This window comes from Callospermophilus lateralis, chromosome 1 (assembly GCF_048772815.1).
Source record: "Callospermophilus lateralis isolate mCalLat2 chromosome 1, mCalLat2.hap1, whole genome shotgun sequence".
NCBI lineage: Eukaryota > Metazoa > Chordata > Mammalia > Rodentia > Sciuridae > Callospermophilus > Callospermophilus lateralis.
The window spans coordinates 117,295,976-117,320,114 of NC_135305.1; the positions used below are offsets into that span (position 1 = coordinate 117,295,976).

Below are 24,139 nucleotides of genomic sequence, written 5' to 3' on the forward strand. Positions count from 1 at the left end.
CATTTTTTAGTCAAATTTGTACCATTTCTAGAATAGATAGTCAGGTCCTCCATAATGACATTTTGTCAATGGAGGACTGAGTATTCAACTATGGTCCCTTAAGAGTGCATCACCTAGTGCCATCATAGCAGTTTGTTTGTGTAAGCACATTCTATAATTTTCACTCAGTGACAAAGTCGCCTAACAACACATTTCTCACAATGTGTCGCCATCATTAAGCTATGAGGAACTGTATATGGAAGCATTCATTCATTCATTCGCTTAATGTCTTCTTGTGAACTTGTTTTTAAACATGTTGTCAAGCTCTAGATAATCAAGAATTCTGTTTAATCAAGGGTTAATAAAATGTGGACTTCACTTATTTATTTATTTGTGGTACTGGGGATGGAACTCAGAAGCACTCTAACACTAGGCTATATCCCCAGCCCTTTTGATTTTTTTTTTTTTTTTTGAGACATGATTTTGATAATTTGCTGAGGGTCTTACTAAGTTGCCAAGGCTGGCCTTGAACTTGTGATCCTCCTGCCTCAGGCTCCCAAGTCACTGGGGTTACAGATGTGCACCACCACGCCTGGCAGTCTGCCTTTTAATATGACTGGACTCTCAGCATCACTGGATTACAATTGGCGGTTTTTGCTGCACTCAAAATTTGAGGCATGCTCCATTTTCTAGACTTTGGTGGTCCCTGTGACTGGTGACTCCATGACCAGCCAGATATCTGTGCAAAGATGGCTCTGAAGTCTTGCCTACCACAGGGTGAACTAATGCAAGCCTAGCAGAGAAGTGCCACCTCAGGCTTTGGAAATGTGAGTACCTAGATGTCGAAGGCAGAGTTCCCTCTAGAATATCTGGAGATGAGAGATGGAAAGACCAGTGCTGACTTGCAGAGTTTCCTAAACGTTTCTTAACCTGGGTCCAAACCAGCTTATTTGGGTTTTTATTTTATTTTAGTGATTTTAGATCTTAGATTTCAATGGAAGAATGGTTCTCTCACCTACTGCAGTCCAGGTATATAATATTCCTCCTCCTTGTTGAGAAGTTCAGTGTCCGGTGTGGTTCAAGCAGTTCCCACGGGGGCTGTGGAAAGCTGAAGCTAATTTAAGTGTTACCGTGATCCCTTAGGAATGCTGAGAGGCTATGCCAGTTGGTTACTCAGGGTTTTACCATTGCTCTGCCACTTCTTTTTCTATAATTTTTCCTCTCTTGAGAGGAATAAAACCAGGTACAAGGGTATACACCTGTAATCCCAACTACTTAGGAGGCTGAGGCAGGAGGATCACAAGTTTGATACCAACCTCACCAACTTAGCAAGGCCCTAAGCAACTTAGTGAGACCCTGTCTTAAAATAGTAAATAAAAATGGTTGGCTCAGTGGTAAAACACCTCTGGGTTCAATCCCCAATATGAAAACACACACACACACACCCCCCACACTGGGGAACCTGGATTTGTTTCGTTGTCCAAGGGAGCTACACATGTTACTGGCATCAGCCAGACTTGGGTGGGGGTGGGGCACATAGGATTCCTTGAGTCCTGAGTGCTTTGCCCTCAGATCCACAGTGCTAATGCAGGAGCTGTGCTCAGGTTGGGGTTTAGCTGTGCTGCCACAACCTGGAGATAAAAACATGGTCCCAGACCATGAACATTTCATGGTCTTGCTGTCATCCTCTTTCAAGAGACTGGTTTCAGTCCTCTTGGTCCTGGGCTGGCCCAAGGTGCCAGCAAACAAGTGATAATTTTTGTGTCCATGGTCTCAAATGGAGCAGAGGATTTCAAAGAAATCAACAGATGAGAAGTTATGAGGGTTGTGAGGCTTAGAAAGCTTATTTTATTAGCTTTCTAATCAGACCATCTAGGTCCAGCTGTGGTTCCCACTGAGGGAAGAGACAGAACCAGAGGAGGCTTGACATTCATGAGAAGCTCAGCTCCCACTCCTTGATCAGAAAGACATAAAAGTCCAATGTCATCTTCAATTTCTGCTGAGTCCCCTTGGAGATTCAGGGCTGGCGAAGTGAAGTAGAACACTCCAGACACTCAGGGAAGTGATAAATCACAGGGAGAGAGTGAATATGCGTGAAAGGCATCTCCCACAATTAAAACAAGCAGCCAGAGCCTCCCTAGTGACCCCTGGTGTACATCACCAGCCTCAAAGATGGATGCTAAGTAATTCATGTTTAATATGTGATTCCTATGTCCAGTGTCCTTATGACCCTGTAGGCCACTGCATTAGGAACTGGGCATCTTGTCTGGTAAAGCATCCTTGTCCCTGACACAAAAGGCAGCAAACTGGCTTCTCAGTTCCAGAACCTTCCCTTTGTTGTTGTGTTCAAAGGAGGAGGGAAGAAAGAGGAGTGTGGACTGGGGTGAGAGCAAGTTGTGGACATTGCACACCCAGAAAAAATTACAGTGGCCACCCAGACTCAGCTCCCGGCTCTGTAGGAGCACATGGAAGGCATTAGGAGTCATTGGCTGATGTTAGGAGGGCTCCTCCTAGATGTGACACTGTGGGCCTGTCCCTGAAGGCCATTCCTAAAAACATGCACACAGTTTTCTTGCTTGTTTCTGGTAACACTCTCAAGAGAAAATTGTGTGTGTGTGTGTGTGTACACATGCGTGCGCACATGCATGCAATACTGGGGACTGAGCCCTGGGGCACTCTACCATGAAACTACATCCCCAGCTCTTTTTATTTTTTATTTTAAGACAGGGTCTAAGTAAGTGGCTGAGACCTTGAACTTGTGCTCCTGGAATTACAAGCATGCACCACTGCACCCATCTCAATAGCGGATTCTATTAGCCTCTTTTTCCAAAGGATGTCAATCCAAGCCTGGTTTTGGTCAAGATGCTTTACCCAGTCAAGCAGTTGTTCTTTGGGAGGTGTTGAGCCTACAAATTGCCTTGCTGGCCTAGGATATTTTATGACTATTTGGAAGTGCCTGAGGCCATTATTGGGCCTTATTTGATGCAGTAAAACATCCCATTTGGCCCCTGGGCTCTGAAGATATGTTTCAATGCAGCTCTCCACGGGCATCTGATTTGTTGCTGCAACAGTGGGAGGGAAGAGCCGGGATGCAAACTCATTCTGCTGGCTCGAGGTTCTGTTCTTATGAGCCTTGCCATGATTTCTCTTTTGAGATTGGCAATTTAAAAGTGACATGAGTATTCCTGGACCTCTTTCCTAAGGCTCTTGCTCTCAGGGCTCAGTAGACACCATTTAGCCTCCACCTGCCCAGTGAGGTGAATCAAGCCTATTAGTCCATTTGTCAGATGGAAGAACAAAGTAGCAAAAGGCCCTACCAGCCTCACAGCGGCAGCTGAAGACACGGACAGACACATTTCCAGACATCTTTCTGCTGCCTTAGGTCCCTGAAGGATTAATACACAATAGGGCCCCCTGGGTTTTCCTGGAAACATTTCTTTTTAGAGCTAATACCAAATTGGATTTGTTTGTTGGGATGGACGTGGCTTTTCATTCCACCCCTGTTTAGAAATAAGCGTGCAGACAGCCCTGTCCCTGTGCTCATCACCAGATGGCATTTGGGTGCAAGCCATCCCTAGCAAGACTGCAGAAGAGCTTCATCTGGCCACTTTATAGCAGCAACCCCCTTCAGCAGCCCTACCCTTCTTTGGCTCCAGTTTAGGGGGGCTGCTTACCACACCCCAAACCAAAGACTAGATTGGAATTTCCTGCTACTAGATGTGGCTGCCACCTTTCTGCTCCAGAGTCTGCTTCCCCCCTGTGGATCCTCATGCCAAACAATCTGCATGTCCTTTTGTATCTTCGCTGTCCCTTGCTCCTTCATTTTCAATATGTAGTGGCGGAGAGGAAGTATAACATGATTTTAGAGCCTGCATTTCAATTTCACTGCATTTTTATGGGACAAGCAGAGTCTTCGTGCCAGGAGTTATTAGGTTAGTATCTAAAATGGGTTCAGCGCTATTGGCATTATTGTTTAAAATGAATTAGATAGCCCCCTCCCCCTTCCTTAACCCCCTCTCTTGGGATGAGTGGATTGAGGCGAGGCCCCCAGAGACTAGTTGAAGGAATCCTGGAACTCTGATTAGTTTTGTTCTCCCAGCTTAAATGTAGAGCTTTCTTTCTCCACTACTGATAGCCCAAGTGGCTCTCTGTCCTACCCACCCCTCCACCCCCTTTTGCTTTAGGAACAAGATTATCACAATGCGGCCTTGTGAATCAATTTTCTCTCTGTGCTGATGAAAGTGTAATTCATTCTTAATCAAGCAGCCTTGCCGCTGCAGGCTCCGTGCCGGAATACATTTAGTTACCCTCCCATCACTTTGGGAAACAGTCCCCTAAAAGGACTTTTAGAGGAGAACTAGAGGAATTGGCAGCCTGCCAGCACTGTGGGTCTCCAGCAGGGGTCACTCTTAGGAGCGATTTTTAAGGAGCTGTGCTTCCACGTGGGCCACCAAGAAGGTGAGAGTGCTTGTCACAGATACCTGGTGGCCAGGCTTGCTGTCTCCAGGCCCTGGGGACATTTCTCCAGAGCATCTTGATGGGCTGACTGTCACATAGCAATGAGCAAGAGCCGGCTGCATCAGATTGCATGCCTGGGTTAAGGAGACCCAGCTGGCAACCAGGTCCTCTTCTAGGGCTGGGAGGAGCCGGCCTCCTGTCTTACAAGGAGACATATTTGTCTCCTGAATCTGAACTGGTTTAAATTGGGTGTAAGGGCCACTTTTGTCGTATCACATAGTTTGTGGAACAGAAGGAGGCCTTGATCTGCTGAGTGGCTTCCTTTCTTATTCTTCCACAGCTTGGCAGCTGTCACAAACAACTGGTTGTTTGATGGAGCAGAAGGTAGGATGAAAGGTGATTGTGACAGGGTCAAGTCTGTGGATACTGGGCAGGAGGTAAGAGCCAGCCTCGCAGGTGGATCAGAGGCCCCCATAAGATTTAAAAAAAAAAAAAAAAAAAAAAAAAAAAAGCCCTATAGATCTGCCACAAAGGAAAGGAAGTCATTCTCTTCAGAATGGACTTGGATTAGTGACAGACTTGAACAACTGGTTCCGTCAAGAGAGAACTTAATTCCTCCTGTGTTATTCACATGGCTGATTCTAATCAGATGTGAAGAGACAGCAGGAAGAGAGCAGCAGGTCAGCCTGGGGCCTGGTGAGAGATTTGGTGTTCTTTTAGTCATCTTTAGGAAACTGGCAAGAGCACTTTGGGTTGGAGACTTTGAGCAGGATCCTCATGGTTTACAGTCTTACCAAAGGAGCAGGGTTTGACTGTTAGGCCTCCCGTGGTTGGATTTGACTATGAATTCTGAAGGACAGTGCTGGGAGGACACAGTCACCATTCATGTGCAGCAGAGCTCTGCTCACTTCTCAGGAGTCGAAGGGGGTCCATCAGACAGGAAGACCCCACGGATGCAGCCATTGTCAACTGGATCCTGGTTGTGTATCCGTGAGCTGAGGTCGTTCTTTTCCCTAATTGCTGAATGCAAAGACCTCTTCTGGGTGACCTTCTAGATACACTGCAGTGTGCACGTAGAGCCCACTTCTGCCTGGAGACTTCCCCCCAGCAGGGAAGGCTGGGAACAGGCAAGCTATTGCTGTGTTGCCAAAGGGAGCACAAACATCTTTTCTTGAAATTCTGGTGACAAGTGGGACTCATGGGGCTTCTTCAGTTCTCAACTCATAGTGCAACATAGAACAAGGCAAGGGCCTTCGCAGGATCATCTCCATGGTGCCTTGTGGCTCTGTCAAGCAGAGGTGTTGCTGTGTTGTGCAGAGACAACCAGCCTGGCCACCAGGCAGTAAGACAGACTAAGTATCGCCATGGGCTGGTGAATCTTGGAGTGCAAGATTCACCTTGGTTTCCACAGGGAAACCAAGAAGCTTTTTTTAGCTGGTTTTTTGAGTGGAAGAAGAAGACCCAAAGTTTGTTTTGTGCCACTTTCTCTGAGTCTTTGCCTTCTCTTTTATGCTTCTGCTTCTGCTGCAACTCTGCTGTAAATGTGACAGTAAGCTTTCCAGAACAGACCCTGCAGTGGCAAAGGCTCCCACAGGTGAGGGGAGTGCCCTGCAGGGAGCACAGTTGGCAGAAGCAGTGGGCAGTGGTGGGAGGGAAGGGGCTCCTGAGTTATCTGGAGGAAAGAGGCCCAAAGCCTTTCCACACAGAACCTCATATCGCTGCTGCCTCCCCCGTGCTCTCCTGGTCCTGCTAGGAAGAGGGCATTTGATGTCTAAGATGAAGAATGCTGTGGGGGGAACTAGGCAGAGGCCATGGTGGGGCCTGGAAGGGTTCCTAACCCTGGGGAGTAAGTGCGTATTATGAATTCCTCAGATGTTGGGGTTTCTAGTGGAATTGGAAATTGCCAGAACTGTAGTGTGAGCTTGGAAGATGGGGGCTGCAGCAGCCAGGTCTGCCTGTGGGTGGCGACCATGGGAGACTCCCCTTGCCCTCTGTCTGCCGCCCTCAGTGACCCATGATGCCATGTCTGAGCCACCTCTGGCCAGTGAGCCTAACAGCCTCAGGACCTTTTGGACAACTGTGATGCCCTCTCTCTCTCTTGCATGGTCAGAATATCAACTTTACTGCAAGCCTTTCCTTTCTGTGAAGCTGAAGGCAAATTCCTGGTCTGGCAAGAGAAGAGGTGGGCTGAGCCCTGCCCTGCCCTGCCTTGCAGCAGGGGTGGACACTGATTGGGAAGGGGCCCGCCCACCAAAGAGCTCTTAGCCTCCTAACAAGCACATGCTTGATTAACTGGAATCTGGCGCTGCCAGCACTGCCAAAACCCTCCCCTGGCACCTCGAGGGGACAGCCAGCACACTCTCTGGTAGAGGATCCAGGAATTCTTGGAGCCAGCATTGTGCAAACAGGCAGGAGGCTCTCGGAGGCCCCCATAGCCTGGGCTCCCTGCCTGGGGAAGTAGCCAGGCCTCTGGGCAGCGCTTGCCCTGTCTCAGAGGCCATGACCCTGCCTTTGCCTGCAGCCCTTCCTGACAAGCACTCTGCTCTGCTGCCCCCGGGAGGAGAGGAGCCAGTGCTGGGGGAGGGAAGGAACGTGATGCTGCTATTAGTAATAACAGCTGCCAGGCTCTCAGCACGTGTGGCGCTGAGAGCTTCACAAGCGTTTCCCAGTTCCCCTGCAGGTCCCCTGTGAATAAGGGGCTGCCACACCCTGCATGTGCTGGGAACTGAGGTCAGAGGGATTCAGTGACCCACCCAGGGCCACCCAGCTGGTCAATGGGCCACATGGGCCTTGGGTCAGCCGTACTTATGTTTGACTCAAAGTGGCTGTGAGCATGGCTTTGTCCCCTACAGGGCCTCTGCCCCATAAGGAGGCTTTTGAGGTCTTCTCAGAAGTGTGGGGGAAGCCAGAGTGGAAATATGGGTACACACCATTTGATTCCAACCCTGAGCCGAGAGGGGTTTTGTCCCAGAAGCTCTCTGGCAATTGAATATGTCTTTCTGGTTACCCTCCTGGTTCCCATTATCACGGGGCACACAATTGCTGGCCCTTCTCTGATGGCACTGAGGGAGAAGCCCATCCACACGCAGCTCCCTTCTGGAGGGAGTTCCATTTCAGCAAAGAAAAGCTGTCTCCATTCCATCAGAACTGGGCTTCCAAAGGGCTTCTGGAATTGGTTCCACTGAAGGAAACGGCTCAGATGCCTCCCTGCATTCCGCTTGTTAGTTGGGAACTTCAAGGCCAAAAGATTTGGCAGGATTTAAAGAGTCGGCTCTCAAGCTGTCTCATTTTGAGCTCGCTAATGCTGCCTGTCTTTTGATGGTGAAGTGGTTGGTTTGGAGTCTCCCTCCCGTGCCCTTTGTAGAGCCCTGGGTAAGACTGAGGGCTCTTCAGATTTGGAGACGGCCGAGGTTGGAGGGTGAGGAGGGCATGACTAGCTAGCCTGCCCCGTGGCTTACTCCCGAGTAGAAAGACTCAGAGGTTAAGGGTGTTCCCTGGGGCCCACCAGAGAGCTGAGGGTGGAGTGGGTTCGCCTGGGCCTTTCTCAGCTCCTTGCGGAGCTCCTGCCTTCCCCCCATCTTGCCACTCAGCTGTCATTATGATCCGCATCATTCACTCAACATGCTCTGCGCTCCTACCCAATGCCACGCACTAAACTAAACGTTTGGGGGACATGAAGATGGATTCCCTGCTGTCCCTTTGCCATCTCTCCTATGGAAAGTTCTGGAGCTAAATCTAGAATGCACGGTCTTTCCCCAGTGGGTCTATTTCAGGAGCAGAACAGGGCAACAGGAAGACACTTGTGCCAGATCTTCTGTTTGGGGAAAAGGCTACCAAGTGGCCTCAGAGTCAGGGACTCAGGAAGCACAAACTCTACCATGCGTAGAGTGTGGCCCCTGACCCACCTCTCCCCTTCTGAGCTTCTCTGACGCCATTCTTCTTGGGCAGTGTTCCTCCTGGGAAGGCCTGACAGTTGATGGCCAGAATGCTGCCCATATACACTGTCCCACATGGGGAAACTGCTGCCTCTCAACTCCTCAAAGCAGGTCTGCTTTGAGGCCACTAGGAGCAGAAGGGACAAGCCCTTCCTTGTCTAACCTGGGCCTGCCTTCCCCAAGTATGGGTTGCCTTACCTGGGAGTCGGGACTGAGAGGTTTGCCCTGCTGAGCTGGGTCTTCCTGGTCCAGAAAGGATAAGAATCCCAGGCTGGTGTTGCTGTAGACACTACAGAGGTGACGTCTCAGTCTTTTGTAGACAAGAATACATGAGAGTCTAGTAAAATATCTAGGGACCCTTATCTTCTATGAAATGGCAACACTGATGACATTTTCTTGCTAACATGGCTTCTGCCCACCATCCATGCCTCCTGGCATGTCTTCCTTTGTCACCTAATTTGAAAGCTGGGGCAAGTCTGGAATCCTATTTGAACTTGACCACCAGCCTCTTGAACGTCTGCTTGAACAGGCCTCCCCGTCACTCCAGACCACCTTTGAGGTTAGTCCGTGCAGCAGGAAGGGATCCCACATGAAAGGACAGAAACACACTGCCCCTTTCACTTCTTCTCTGCTCTCTTACAGCTCACTTTGCAGAGTGCCAAGTCTCGAGTGGCCTTCTTTGAAGAGCTCTAATAGGTGACCCGGCCACCCCAGGATCTGCCACTTCTGCTGCTTCTGGCACCAGCGGGATGGGTCCAACACCATGGAAACCACCCCTAGGAGCTACCTGGGGGCTCCTGTGGGAGCTCCAGAATTTCCCCCAGCTTAGTGGAGAGCCCAGCCCCCTTCATGTGCAATTGCCTTTGAACTACGACCCTGCAGAGATTTCTCTCATGGCGTTCTAGTTCTCCTGACCTGCGACTTTAATTTTTTTGAGAAGTGTTTGTCCTTTTTTGTCTTATGTGGATCCCATACTTCCTCTGTTCCAGCACCATGGTATATGTGTGTGTGTGTGTGTCCTTGTCTGTCTGTCTGTCTGTCTGTCTGCCTGCCTGCCCAGCGCTGACCTCCAGAGCCTTGTCTGGGAAATGGCTGTAGGGAGTGAAGTGCAGAGGCCGCCTGGAGGCCAGGAGGCTAGTCTTGCTACTCCACCCTGCCCAGGGTTCCGGGACGTCCCTGACCTCCACAGGCGAGGACCTGGCACAGTGAAGCAGTAGGCCTGGCTTTGCCGGGGCCCAGAGCAGCCTGTTGCCACATATCAGCGGCGAGCTTGCCTGAAGCTCGGGACCCGCAAAGCGATGAGTCCTCAGTGAGGCCGCGCCGAGACAGTGCCGGCTGCCAGCTACTGGGACAGGCAGGCCAGCTGCGACTGGGGAGACTCGGGGAAGAAGCTGTGATGAATGGCCACCAGCCAGCTGAGCGACTGGGAGGCAAATAGAGCAGTGTAGGGATCTGACGGTACAGTGTTCACCGCCCCCACAGCCACCCCAGCCCTGGTCAGAGAGGCAGGCGGGAGCCACATGTGTCTTCCCCGTCCCCCTGCCTATGGATGATGGGGGGCTTCCTGGTCATGTTCTCATCAGTGCCTGGAACCCCAGGCATGACCAGGAGTGAGGGGGGTGCTCCATGAGCTCCGAGGCCCCACAGGTACTTCTAGCTGTCCCAACACCACGCTCCAGAGCCCCAGTCCTCCTGCCTCACCCCTCCTCTAGGCCACATGCCAGCAGGACCTTCACTTATACCTGGGCTTCATTTTGCTGTTTCTTTGTCCCCCCTCCACCACCAAAGTCCCTTTATTTTGTGTTCCCTTGAGGGCCTAGCGAGGTCTCTCTCGTCCCTTCCAGCTGGCGCCTGACTCAGGTGTCCACTCGGTGTCCACTCGAAGTCGGTGCTCACACAGGTGCCTGGCAGCACTCACCCCCAAGACTCACTCACTCCAGGGTCTGGGGCCACCTCGGATCCTTTTCTCCATGACTCCTGTTGCAGCTGAGGCCAACCAGGGCCCTTAGGTCCTAACACCTGGGCCTTTACGCAGGACAGGTGATATGTCTTAATCAGGGAAAAGACACTTATTAACTGAAGACAGATGAGGGCCTCGAGATGTCCCGAGGGCAGAGGCCATCTCAGGTGATTCCATTTGGTTTTGAGAAACTGAGACTCTCTCGTGAGATCTGGCTTTGTTTCTACTGTCAGGATGAGCTAACAAGGTCCTGGGCTGGCTGCCCTCTTCTTGAGCCACCTTGCCCCTAGGAAACCAGCTCTGGGCACTCAGGGAGGGACTCCAGTCTAGAACCTGAAAGCAGATGGCTGTGGCAGATAGGGAGAGTCCTCGGGAGCTGAAGCCTTGGGCATTTGCAAAGTCAGGTCTGGCTTTTGTGCCTGGCTCTGTCTTCTTGGGTGTAAAACCCATCCCTGAATTTCTACCAGGACTTGCTTTCCTCCCGATCTGTAAATTTAATCTTTAACAGTGGCTGTGGGGCACAGGAGCATGATAGTCGTTTATAAAAATGATGTCGGGCTGTGTTTTTTAATTTAACTGCTGTGTATCTCTGAAGTCCAAGAAATGCCAAGCCATGTGGCCTCGCTGAGCTATGGCCACCTGGGGCCCGGCTGACCCAGGAAGGAGGGCCTGCCAGTGACACTAACAGCCAGAAGCCCTTCAGCCCTCTCTGGAGGGAGAAGATGGGGTCCTCAGAATGTTGAGCCCCAGTAGAAGGAGAAAGAATGAAAGCAGCGCTTGGTTTTCAGAGACTTGTGCCTTAGCCGAGGTGACTGTTCTGTCTAGTGAGTTTTTGTTTTCTGGTTTGTTTGGGGGGGCGGTCTTTTTGGTGCCGGGGATTGAACTCAGGGGGCACTGGACCACTGAGCCACATCCCCAGCCCTATTTTGTATTTTTTTAGAGACAGGGTCTCACTGAGTTGCTTAGCGCCTTGCTTTTTGCTGAGGCTGGCTTTGACCTCATGATCCTCCTGCCTCAGCCTCCTGAGAGTTTTTTTGTTTTTGTTTGTTTGTTTTGGGTACTGGGAATTGAATCCAGGAGTACTTTACCACTGAGCTAAGTCCCCAGTCCTTTTTTGTTTTTCTTTTGAGACAGGGTCTTGCTAAGTTGCCAAAGCTGGCCTCGAACTTGCAATCCTCCTGCCAGAGCTTCCTGACTCTGGGGTTACAGTCGTGTGCCACCACGCCTGGCTCCAGTGAGCATTTTGTAGAGCCTGGGAGCTTGTCAAATAAGGAAGTCTCGGAAGTTCATAGAGAGCAAGGTTCTGGCCATGATTATTTCACTACCAGTGCTTCTGATGGCTTTTAGGCAGAAGTGCCACCAATACTGAAAGCAGTTATGAAGTCACTGCCCAGCTCGGGACTCTGTGAGGTCATGCTGTTGGCCCATAGCCGTTCCCATATGTTTAATTGAGGCCCCACCTCAGCCACAGCAGCACTCTGACCCGTGGTCACCCCCCATTATTCATGTACCTGCCAGGCCCTGCTAGACAACGCCCTGTGGCATTACATAACATTTTGTGAGTGACTGTTCTGTCATCTTGGGGACAGGTTTCTCGCTCTCCCTCTCTTTTTCAAAAGTCCAGAGGCTGACAACCAGCGACAGTGACTAAGTGTTCCTCCCTGACAGGGCTGGGGCCTCACAGCCCCTGGTGGAGCAGCCTTGGCAAGGATTAAGCCTCTCCCAGTGGCCCTGGGGCCAAGCCGGCCCTCGTGGGATTCCAGGGACGCTGCATCCATTTTCAGAGATGTCTAGCAGCACTTCTTCCTGTAGGGCCTGACTCACGCCTCCTGTCAGGACCAGACCTTGGAAGGCTTTTTCTATTCTGGGGACTGTTGTAATTTAAGTGATTGTTTTAATAAAAATTCTAAGCTCTAATAGTTTGTCATGGGCTTCCTCGGTTTGCTTGTCACTCAAACTATTGAGGTGGCAAGACCAGGGCTGGGTGGTGGGGCCTGCTTTTGTGGTTCCATGAGGACAAGAGCCGACTGCCTGGATTTCACTTCTGGCTCCTCTTCTCTGAGGGTCAGGGATCACCTCCATCCCTGCTCGTGGCATCATCTCTAACAACCCCTTCACCTGGGGACTCTTCCTGTGGATCACACTGAGGTGTGGGAAGGACCTGGCTTGTCCTCGACTCCAGACCTGAGAATAGGGCACTGGAGTGGGGAATCCCTCTAGGCACTTCTGCTTCTAGGGTTTATAACTCTGGGCTCTGGAAAGTGGGGGACACATAGAGCCATGAGGACCCAGGCACCATCTATAGGGTGGCAGAGACTTGGCTCCTGTTACAGGGCTACCCAACATCTGCACTTGAAATTGGGAACCATCCCTGAATGCAGAGCTTATGTTTGTTTGTTTATTTTTTAATCAACAAAAGTCTGTTATTAAGACCAAAACTATCATTGGATAACTCTCCAAATCACTGCAGCCTAAAATCAGAAAGCCAAGTGGCTAATGTGATTATCAGTATTTCGAGGGGACCTTTCTGTCTCTTGTAAGAATATATTTCTATTCTAATCATTCAAGCCAAGGAAAATAGCCCGTCAAAATACAGTCAGATGGCACCTAAAGTTGTGGTCAGTGACAGACCACATATTCTACAGTGATCCCATGAGATTATATGGCCTAGTGATGTCTTTGTGTAAGTATACTATGCTCACACATTGACGTGAACCACCTAATTATACATTTCTCAGAATGTGTCTCCATCTTTAAGTGATACATGGCTGCATACAAAATATTCCCCAAATGTCCTTGTTAAATATTATTAGTTTTTAAATCTACTTTGAAAATATCACAGTTTTTGACATATATTTTGGAAATATATATAATTAGAGAAATGTAAAACAGCAATACATTGTTAGGTTTTAACATATAGAGTTAGTAATTATTAGATAAATAATAACAAAACTTTCTCACATGTAAATTGTTATTTTTAATAAGTGGAGGTAGTCCTGATTTCTTTGTGGTCAAACCAGAGAAAGCACTTTGTACATATTTGTTATTTTAGGTTGTCCTGATAATATTTTTTCCTAACCCTTTTTAAAAAAGACAACCCTGACCCTCAAAAGACATACACGGAGATCCCAAGGTCCCTATTAAGCAGGATTCGAAATAACAGCACTGCCAGGTATTTGGGTGTTGAGGAAGTGGGTTGAGCTCTGCTGGTGTTTTTAGTTGAGTGTGATGGTGCTCTGAACGCAGAGCTGCTGGCCGGACCTCAGCGCTTCCTCGTGGCATTTGCAGCTGGGTCCCAAGGGATTCCCCCCCTCCCCCGCCCCACCTTGGCTCCTTCTGACCTCCCTGCCAGTGCTTCCTCCTTTGTCTTAGGCCCTGCCTGAGTGGGGAGTGCCTGGCAGCTGCTCCCCAGGGCTGCCCGCCCCTGGAGCCTCCCTGTGGAGGAGAGGATAAGGAGCCACCCACGTGTAATGAGGAGCTGGCAGGCCAACTCTGGGGGGAAAGGTACCCGGAGAAGATTGCTGCGACTGTGTCTAATCCAATCTCGCCGTCTGGGGACGAGAAAGACAAGCGTCTGCATATCCCCGGCTCCCTCTCAGACAGCCCAGGCAGCCTCCTCTCCTCCAGGGAGAGAGGCCAAGGGCTCCCCTCCCCTCCCAGCCGTGCGGGGCTCCCTGGCAGCCTGTCATTACTGCATTACGGCAGGATCCTGCGGCCGCAGTTCCAGCGCTGCTGGGGAGACCGCAGTTGGCTTGCAGGGAGACAGCTCCGGCGGCCCTCGAGGCTGAGACAGGGCAGCCCAGACAAGTGACAGGGCCGTTTATCAGCACGGCAAGGACTCCATCTGACTCAGAGCGGGTCCCCCACCGTGTCCTCTCCCGGTTTCCACTTGATGCCCATTTCTCACTGGGCTGGTGGCCTCAGAATAGCGCCTGGCGTGTTGCCTCTGAGTCGAAATCAAGACACCTCCTGAGAACTCCCCAGTGGGAGCCCCAGAGGCTCCTGAGCCGGCTACTCCGCTAAGCAGCTCCGAGCTGCACGCACGGCTCTCGGCCAAGGTGGGGACCTGGCCCTGTCTTCCCCCAGGGCCACACTCTGCCCTCTCAGTAAAGACGGTTGACAGTGGTGCCTCTGGGTGTCTTGGGGATGTTGCCAGAATAACATGAAGAACCGAAGCAAAAAGTACTTCGATTTCTAAGAAAAAGAGGGTGTGGATGTGTAGCAGCACTGCCTTATTTACAAGTGACAGGCAGCTAGCACGAGGAGACACCAACTCCACCACCAGCCGTGGATAAACTGGGGAAACGGAACTCGGGGCCCTCCTGGACTTGGAATTCAGACAAGCCCAGGTTCAAATCCCTGCTTGGCCACTTACTAGCCCTTTGAGTCTAGGCAAGGTACCAAACCTTAGAGCACTGCAGTTATCTCATCTGTAAAATGGGAATTTTAGAAGGTTTCATGGAGGTTAATAATATCTGGAAAGCTCTGAGTACAGTGTTTAGACACATGTCCCTACTCTCAGCTGTGGCTATCTCTAAAAACTTCCTTTTGGGATCAGGGGTAGAAGGACACAGAAAAAAGAGCCACAGTGACCAGAGGATATCACAGCCCAGAGGGACTAGGCCAACCTACCGTCCCCATATGGGCCCCCATCCTACCACTTGTACCTGGAGCTTAATGAACCTGCATCTGGCCTGTTTGTCCTTGCTGTTTGCCCAGTGCCAGCTGCAAAGGCCAGGAGATGATGGATAACCCTGGACAGGGGCAACCCAGGAAGGATGTTCTTGTTTTGTCACATTAATACCCTCTTCTTGGGTCAATAATTTACTGGAGGCTCAGGATGAGAGAGGAGCTGGGTGGGCCACACTGGACTCTGCACACGGAGCTCTTCCCTGCACCCGTGGGTACCTGGGCTGTAAAAACCCAACTGCAGACACCAGGGAGGCACAGCGGTGACCTAATTTTCTCTTATCAAGCATAAGAAAGAAGTCCCCGTGGAGCCTTGCCCATTTCCAATATAAATAATGTAATTCCCCCGCCTGCCTCCTCTGGGGAGGAAGGGGCAGCCTTTGATCTGAAGGAATTAAGTCAGTAAACAAAAGCGAAGAAGGCTGCGGAGGTGTCTTGTGGCAGGTACCTGCTCTACCATTCACCCTGAGAGAGAGAGAAGTTAAATTGAGTCAATGGGGGTAGCCCGGCCTGGGCCTCCCTAAGTCTCCCTTTATCCTCAGCAGAGCCCAGGCGACACCCTGCCCAGTCCCCAATGCACATCTGCTACAGCCAAGCCACACACACGGAGTCTTGCTACTAGCAACAGCAGCCTTCTCTTGCTGGGGTCCTGCACATTTTTCAGGCGAGGATGATGCTCAGAGAGGCATAGGTGATGCACAGCTTAGCCTTAGAGCCCCAGGTGGAGAAGGGCTTCACGCTGGGAGAAAGGGCCCCATGGCTGGCAGAGCAGCCCTCCTGCCCCTTTAGCTTGTGCATCAGGAGAGCTGGCCACAGGGGCTTCCGGTTCCCCCAGCTCCTGCTTCCACTGTGTGGCCTTAAGTCCTTTTCACTCTCTGGACTTTCATGCCTCAGTGGCAGAAGGTTAAGTTTGAACCAGAAGAACTCCAAGGCTCCCAAGTTCCAACTCTACCATCTGGTCTCCCCAGGCCCTCTCAACCCAGCGTCACCCTCTGGGAAACAAAAGGGGGTTACCAGCCCAGGACCCCAGGGGGTGGCCCACAGCCACAACCGAGAACTGGTGCCTTTAGGAACAACCAGCCTGGCCTGTGATGGCAGTCCCTTGGGGCCCTGCTCTACGTTCCTCTGGCACAGATTGGGGAAGGTCCCTGGTGGCACCAGCCCCTGGCTTAATAGGAAGGTGCCAGGACAGGGGGTTGGCTACTCTGAGCTTACCCACCCCCGTCCTCCTGAGCAGTGAGTCTCAGCCCCTGTCAAGTCCGGGCATAAGGTGGGGGTGACATGAGCCACATGCAGCACTGACCCGGTCTGCTGTGACAGTTGCTCTGCCCTGAAACCCACTGGGGACCTGCCTTCTTTGCCCATGCCCCATCCCTCCCCCATTTCTCCTCCCAGCCTTCCGCTTCCAGCCTGAGATCCCCAGCTCCTGAGGCTGAATCTATTAAGTCCTTCATATTAACCAGCAAAGGGGGAAACAACCCTCTTTCATCTTAACTGGAGTGAATTTGCATTAACACCTGGGGAGTTCTGTTTGCCTTGAGAAAGCACATTGCTATTCTGAGCTGCACACACCACGGGCGTTAGGCGCAGTACCCTATTCTTTTATTAATACGGCTTTTCTCTCCTCCCTCCTCTTTTCCCTTGGAAGGGAGACAGCGGCTGGGGATGCCAGGGCTCCCCACTCCACATGGGAAGGTCCCTGGAAATGCCAAGAAGGGGGAAATGGAGCAGCTCTCATGGAGAGGTCTTCCGGGTGAAGATGGGCTGGGAGCTGCCTCTCGGGGCACCCTCGAAGCTCCTGGGGCAGTCCCGACCCAAGCTCCTTCCCACCCTCCACAGCAACCCTGCTGCGGCCAGGCAGCGCTGAGCCTGGGGTAGGGAGTCAAGTAGCTTGAGGAGGTCCCTGGGCAGGGGAGGGGTGAGAAGGAGAGGCCAGGGGTTCCAGAGACAGCTCTCACTAGACTATGGCCCCAGGGAGGTCTCCATGTGGAAGTCACCGTGACCCAGCAGGGTGTGACTCAGGCTGCTGTCTGTCTGTCCCCGAGGGCACTGCTCCCAGTCCCCAGTAACACGACTAATGTCAGCCACCCCCATATTCTGTCCAGACAGGAGCTTGTCTGATTGACAAAGGGTGCACACAGGCGCCCAGGAGTCTGGGATAGACTGTTTGCAGGTCTCAAACCAGGAGATCAGGATTCCCGAAGGAAAGAGGGGCACTGGGGACATACTGAAGGGTGAACATCTCCAGCCACCCCTGTACCCCTCTCCAAGATGGCCTGCCTCTTGCCTCCAAATCTTTCTGGAGGCCCCACTTCCCTCCCTGAGTTCCCCTGTCCACGGACCAGCAACACCCTCAGGTGTCCACCTCCCGGAGACCCTACAAGTGAGGAGGGGGAAGATGATGCAGGGAAGAGAGTGGGCAGAGGAGGGGCCGGTGAGGGCTGCAGGTGAGGAGGAGGAGTCCACCCTCCAGGGCTGCACAGAGTCGAGGGCTTGGTCTCCCAGCCTCATCCCCCTCCCCAACAAGGGAGTCAGTTCAGAATCCACCACAGGGTCATCTGGGGTTAAATGAGATCACGGAGCCCGGGTTCTGAGGCAGTGCCTGCTGCAGCGAGAGTTTATTAAACCAGGCGAGCTGCTGTGTGGTTATAGCTACTTACTATTAACCTGTCCTGGATCAGTTATTAAAGGAGACAGCTCAGGGCGGGGAGGGATGTGGACCAGAAGGTTCCCACACAGCTCCACCTCCTGCTTAGGGACCCAGGGCAGCTGTGTGTTCTGGATCACCCTGAGCCCCGCTCCCCATGTGCAGAAAGGGCAGATGGAGCTGGGGTTGTGGCTCAATGGTGGAGCGCTTGCCTCGCACACGGGAGACCCTGGGTTCAATCCCCAGCACCACATAGAAATAAACGGATAAAAATACAAATATTGTGTCCAACTACAACTAAAAAATATATTAAAAAGAAGAAGAAAGGGCAGATGTGGCCACCTAGGGGAAGCCTACTAGCCCTGAGGTTCCGATTACTATAGATGGACAGCAGGATTGGAGCAGGTGGTTGCAAATGTCACAAAGTAGGTGACACAGCTTCAGTCAAAAGGACACCACCCCTCCTGAGGGGTTGGTGAGGGAGTCCAGAGGTTCTGGGGGCTCTGGCCCAGCATCAGCATTCCCTGGGCATCCCCAGCCCCTCCAGCTGCCCTTCCACCCCCACCCTCTATTGGACCAATGCCAAGAGCCTCTGCTGCTCTCTCCAATGACATTTACCAGCTGGGAAGTGGCCACCGAGTCGTGAAATCAGTGCAGCCTGGGGCTAGCTCACTTCATTAGAGCTGGCTCTGCTCCACTGGGTAGATCAGCACGGGCAGAGCCCCTTCCTCGAGCTCCCCAGCTCCTCCAAGCCAACCCAGTCCTACCTGCCTGGATCAGGGGAGCTGTCCCCCATCCCAGCACCGACTCTGTGTGCAGGGGGTCAGGGACGCAGCGTCTCCTAAACACCTGCCTTAGTCAGGCCCTGAGAAAAGCTGAAAATAATGACAATCACAGGAACCTGTGTTGGCCGTGGCACATGGGAGCTCTCGGTCCTCACGGCGGTTCTGAGAAGGGCCTTCATCACTGCACACATCAGGCCCAAGAAGTGGCATCGCCTCCTGCTTAGGACCTTACCTGGTGGCATCATGAGGGACCCCCTAGGAGAGCCCTGTGCAACAGAGGAGAGACTCCTGTGTGCGACAGAGGAGGAAACTGAGGTTCTGGGAGGCCATGTGACTTCTTGGAACTGAGATCTGAAGCCCCCTCCCCGATGCCTGGGCTCATTGCAACTCACCCTCATGGAGAAGGAAGCCCTCCAGCCCCAGTCAGAGCCCACGGGACTAGAGTCCTTTCCTTTCTGTCACCTGGGTGTGGCCAACACCCCTCCAAGGGACTTAGCAGTGGGGACAAGCCCAACAGCCTGACCTGGGCTATCCAGGGGAGGGTGGCATTCTGGGGGAACCCATCTCTTCCCCCACAACAGAGGAGGAGCTGGGGACATGGGGCATTAGTGCCCCGTGGTTGAAAGGAAAGAGTGTTTGGGGGGGCAGTGCCACTCTGCCTACCCCACCTGGGGAACCCCACGCAAATGGTCAGGTCACCTCTTTGAGCTTTAGTTTGCTCAGCTGGAAAAAAGGGTCACTGATGTCTGCCTTGGATGAGTAAATGAAATAATGCCCGTAAAGTGCTTGCACAGCGCCTGGCACTGGGCAAGTACCCGTAACTGCCAGGCAGTTCCGCCACCAGAAGGGATGATATCCCGTAACGCTCTCATTTATCTGGCAGGCTCAGGCAGGATGCAGCGCTCAGACCAGATCCACCTGTAACCTCCTGGGTGCCCAGGGCAAGCAGGTGGCCTGAACCTGCTTGTCTGGTTCTCTCAATGCCCTCTTCAGAGCCTGGCTCATAGTAGGTGCCCAGTAAAATTTTGCTGAGTGAATGAATGAATCCCAGTTGGAGGAATGAGAATCTCAGTGCCAAAGGGTCTCAGCTCACTCCCTAGGCCATTGTGCAATTCAGGTGAAATACGGGCCAAGGAAGAACTTGTTTTTATAATGAGAGGGCTGGGAAGGAGATAGGCGGTGTTAACTTCCCAGCAAAATGGTGTGGGGCTGGGAGAGAGCCAGGTGCCCGATGTTCCCCTGGGCCAGCTGGTCAGGCCAGCTGAGCTGTGATCACCACTGAGGGCCCAGTCATCACTCAGCTGCCCCTTCCCCCAGCCTCTCTGGTGGGGAGGGAGGAACATCCGTCAAAGTCTCCTTCCCTCAGTGACCCAGACAGATTAGCAATCCTGTCTGAATCTATTGCTCCTGTCCCCATAGCCGCCTCTTCCTCCTCCCATCAGCCTGAGGGGCAGGGGTTGGGTGGGGGCATGACCTCAAGCTGGCCCATCTTAAGCACCATCTATGTGCCAGGCACTGGACCTATTTCTGTGAATCTTCTTCTTCCAGGTGATGGGTCACTGCTGTGTACCCATTTTACAGAAGAAATGGGCTCCAAGCCAGGCACAGTGGTACAGCTCTGTCATCCCAGGGGCTTGGGAAGCTGAGGCAGGAGGATCACACGTTCAAAGCCAGCCTCAGCAACCTAGTGAGGCCCTAAGCAACTCAATGAGACCCTGTCTCTAAATAAAATATAAAACAGGGCTGGGGCTGGGGCTCAGTGGTTAAGCACCAAGACCAAAAAAAGAAAAAAGAAATGGGTTCCAAGCCCCCAAAGACTCACCCAGAGCTACACAAGCGAGTCCCAGAGGAGTCCCATTGCTATCACTCAAACACCAGTTTGTCCCCGAGCCCCCACTTTTAACCCATGCTGTCCCCCAGGCCTCAGTTTCCCCTTTGCATTAGAGAGCTGCAGTCTTCCGCCCAGAGGAGCCTGGTGGAGAGGCCACCCCTGCTGGACTCCATGCAGCATCCCAGAGACAGCATGATGGATGAGGACCCGTGGGGGGTGGGACCGGCAGGCCCACACACCCGCCAGCCCACGGGGAAGGTGATGCATCTTCTCTCCCCCTCCTTCCCCCCAGGGGCACAGCTCCATCTGGTCAGGTGCGGCACCAGGCTGATGGATGGGCTGCCCGCCAGGCCACCCTCGCTGCCGCCACCACTAGCACCCTCGACGCTGCGCTCCAAGGTCAGGAGGGCAGGCCTGCAGCTGCTCATTCAGTCATTCAGCAAACACATTCATTCAGGGCCTACTAGGTGCTAGACCAGAGCAATGAGCAAATCAGCTAGGAGACCAGCCGTCACCCTCTAGATATGACAAGGGTGCTCACAAGGCAGATGGAAGGTGGCCGTGAGAGGACCAGGGTGACAGAGCTGAGTTAGGCCGGCAGAGCAGTTCTTACCAAGTCCTGAAAGTGAGAAAGGCGGGGTGGGTTCTTACAGCTGTGACAGGGGCAGGGGGGTGGTGGTGAGATGGGGCAGGGCAGGAGGAACAAGACTGGAACCAGCAGGGGTCAGTGCCCAAAGCAAGGGGATGGTAGATCAGCTCTATTTAGTTAAAATTTTTATCTGATTATTTTCAGTACTGGAGATTGAGTTCAGGGGCGCTCTATCACTTAGCTATACCCCATCACCACCACCTTTTTATTTTTTTTTTATTTTGAGACAGGATCTCAGTAAGTTGCCCAAGATGGCCTCAAACTTGCTATCCTCCTGCCTCAGCCTCCCGAGCTGCTGGGATGACAGGTGTGTACCACCACACCCTGGTGTTAGTTTTATTTTAAAGATGAGGAAACTGAGGCTCCGATATGCGGAAGGACTTGCCCAAGGTCATGTAGGGAGGGAGAAGCAGAGCTGGGCCGGAGACAACCTTCTGTGAGAGCTCTTGGCTCCTGGAACCCTAGAGTCCAGGTCTCCTCCTCCTCAGCCCAGACAGGCTCAGAAGTCTGAAGACAGCCCCAGCAGCCCCAGCACCTCCTCATTCATGGAGGCAGCTGTCCCCTTTGCGCCTCCACGGACAGGAGCCAGGCAAGAAATATCACCTCATTAAAATGACAAATCTTTTCACTAACTGAACCAGAAGCCCTGCCGCCCTGCCTTGGATCCCTTCACTCCCCCTTTCCCCCCACCCCGGGCTCATCTCTTCTCCCAGGTCAGCGGGCCAGCAAGGGAAACTGTTCAGGGTACAGCTTTGTACAGCTGGGACCACTGCCTTGTCCCTGAGGTGACCTTGGGTCCCCAGCCCTCTTTCATTGGAAGGGCTATGTCACAGGGGCCTCATCAGCCCTTCCCAGCAGGGACCCGAAAGGAGTAGGGTGGGGGCTCCATTCTATAGGTGAGGAAATTGAGGCTTGAAGAGGGAATCCTCCAGATGGGGTGCCCCCTGCCCCGCACAAAGGTACTGCCTGTTGGTCCCAAGCAAGGGGCTGCTCCAAGAGACAACAGAGACCCTGTTCAAGTCTGCAGTTTCACAGTCCATGTCCCTGTCCCTGCTCACAGGACAAAGCAAGAGTGACATCCCCTGCTGGGCTTGGTGGCGCCCGCCTGTCATCCCAGCAGCTGGGAGGCTGAGGCAGAAGGATCGCAAGTTCAAAGCCAGCCTCAGCAACAGCGAGGTGCTAAGCAACTCAGTGAGACCCTGTCTCTAAATGAAATACAAAATAGGGCTGGGATGTGGCTCAGAGTCAAGTGTCCCTGAATTCAATCCCCGGTAACCCTCCATCCCCCCAAAAGACTGACATTCTAGAATACTGTCCCCAGGTGTGCTCTGCTGAAGAGCCTGTATTTAGGATCAACCCTGCCACCTACCTTGGTGGGACACTTTCTATTCTGAGCTACCGTCAGTCTCCCCTCTGACAATGGGGGCTGCTCCTAGTCCCCTTGACTGAGGCTGAGTCTGAGCAGGGCCTGATGGGTATTGAGTGAGCATGAAGTCACACACACCCACGTGTGTGCATATGCAGTGAACCCTGCACACACAGAAATGACCTGGTCATTTTGCAGAGGTGTTCACCCTTGCCACTGACACACGTGTGTCTGCCCTGACTGGGCTCCTGGGGCAGATGTCAGATCCCTGAGTGGATGAACATATGCACCTGGCATCCAGTGGCCACAAGCACATGTGTGCCCACACACCCAGCTGCTGACACACGCATCTGCACTGACAGGCCACACAGACCTGAGCATGTACCTCTGTGTCATGCCCATAGCCACTGGAGGCCCCATGTGGGGTCCAGGATCCTCTAGGGAGCAGGGCAGATAAGCAGGCAACAGAAGACACGGCCCAGCCCTGCAGGCAGCCCCGGTTCCCAGAATGACCCCCCCATTTCCCATCCCTCCTCCAGGCCCAGCCTGCAAGGACACACCGTCTGTCCGCCCAGTGTCCTGGTCTCCTTGGATGCAGACAGAGCCCACGGAGGCGTCTGGCGCATCTTGACTCGGCCACAGCAGCTGCACCGGCCTCTAGCCCCCGTGCTCAGCGCTGTCCTCCTGTCCTTCCCCACCTGCTGAGCAGGGGAGGCAGCTGCACCAGCCACCCTCCCGCATCCACAGTGAGGAGGGGCTTCTTTCAGGACTGCCCAGGTCTCCCTAGACCTCCCCATGACCTTGGGTAGGTCCTTCTCACACACCTGCTTTCTGTTCTGGAAAATGGGGAGGAAGGGCCAGCTAGAAACTTTGGCAGCCCCATCCAGGTCTGGCTATGTGATTTTTCTCGGAGAACAGGAAAGGGAAAGAGAAGGGGGTCAGGTGGGAAGGCGGGAGCAAAGTGGCAGGGACAGGCCCCCCAGGGTTGGGAGGGCAGACCGCCTGCATCTGGGGCTGCGCTTCTCAGTGATCTCCACTCTGCCTCCTGGTGGGTGTTGCTTGGTCATTTTGCAGATGAGAAAACTGAGGCCTGGAGAGATCCCATAAAGTGCCAAGAGCTCCCAGCTGCCTGCACTGTCCCACACCAAGGGTCAGAGTGTGGGAACCATGCCCAAGACATCTCCTGCCCTCGGTCAGAGAGGTGACGTTCCCGGAACGGCTTTCTCCAGAGCCAGGCACTTCCCCACCCTCTGCAAGAAGCACCTGGCTCCGAGCCTGCCCCCAGCGCAGCCCATCCATCTCTGTCACTTCCTGGCTGGGCTAGTGGCCATATATCACCTGGCCACACCGAGGCGGCAGGGCCAGGCGGGTGGGTGTGCTCTGGTGCCACCCACCTCAGAGCTGATGGTGGGATTTGACACTGTCATCTGCCTGTGAGTGGGGATCTGGGGCCAGCAAGGAAGGGGCCTTCTTGGGGTCCCACAGGCCACCCCACAAGTAGCCATTTCTTTTGGGGGAATAGGAAGGGGGCAGTTGAAGGCCCCAGGGTGACCTGGCTGAAGGGGAGAGTAGGTCAGGGTGATGGCCTTGTAGGTGGAGGGGACAGAGGTGGTGTAGCTCTGCAGCATTTGGCAGGAGGACAGAGATTTTTATCTCCCCCCCCCCCACCGCCTCCCAGAGTAATCTGCTGATGTAGGTCGCTGGGGCATGTCTCCTGACTGAGCTGCGGGGGGGGGGGGGGGGGCGGTCAGCCAGAAGGAAGGGCCCACGGCCAGAGGTGTCCCAGTCACTCCCCTGGCCCCATGTCAGCCTCCTGTCTTTTTCAGCCTCTATGTACCCC

At 53.0% G+C, this 24,139-nt stretch overlaps 1 protein-coding gene across 3 annotated transcripts in view; it reads left to right on the forward strand.

Annotated features, from left to right (window-relative positions):
• Positions 1-12,249, forward strand: part of Nf2 (NF2, moesin-ezrin-radixin like (MERLIN) tumor suppressor) — an 86,217-nt gene extending 73,968 nt beyond the window's left edge. For all 3 annotated transcript variants that reach the window (XM_076837410.2, XM_076837408.2, XM_076837418.2), the window contains one exon: positions 9,015-12,249. Coding sequence is in view for 2 of the 3 variants with exons in the window: in XM_076837408.2 (XP_076693523.1) it covers positions 9,015-9,065 (51 nt within the window). In the remaining variant the exon portion in view is untranslated. The remainder of the gene's footprint in view (positions 1-9,014) is intronic.
• The last annotated feature ends 11,890 nt before the right edge of the window (positions 12,250-24,139 follow it).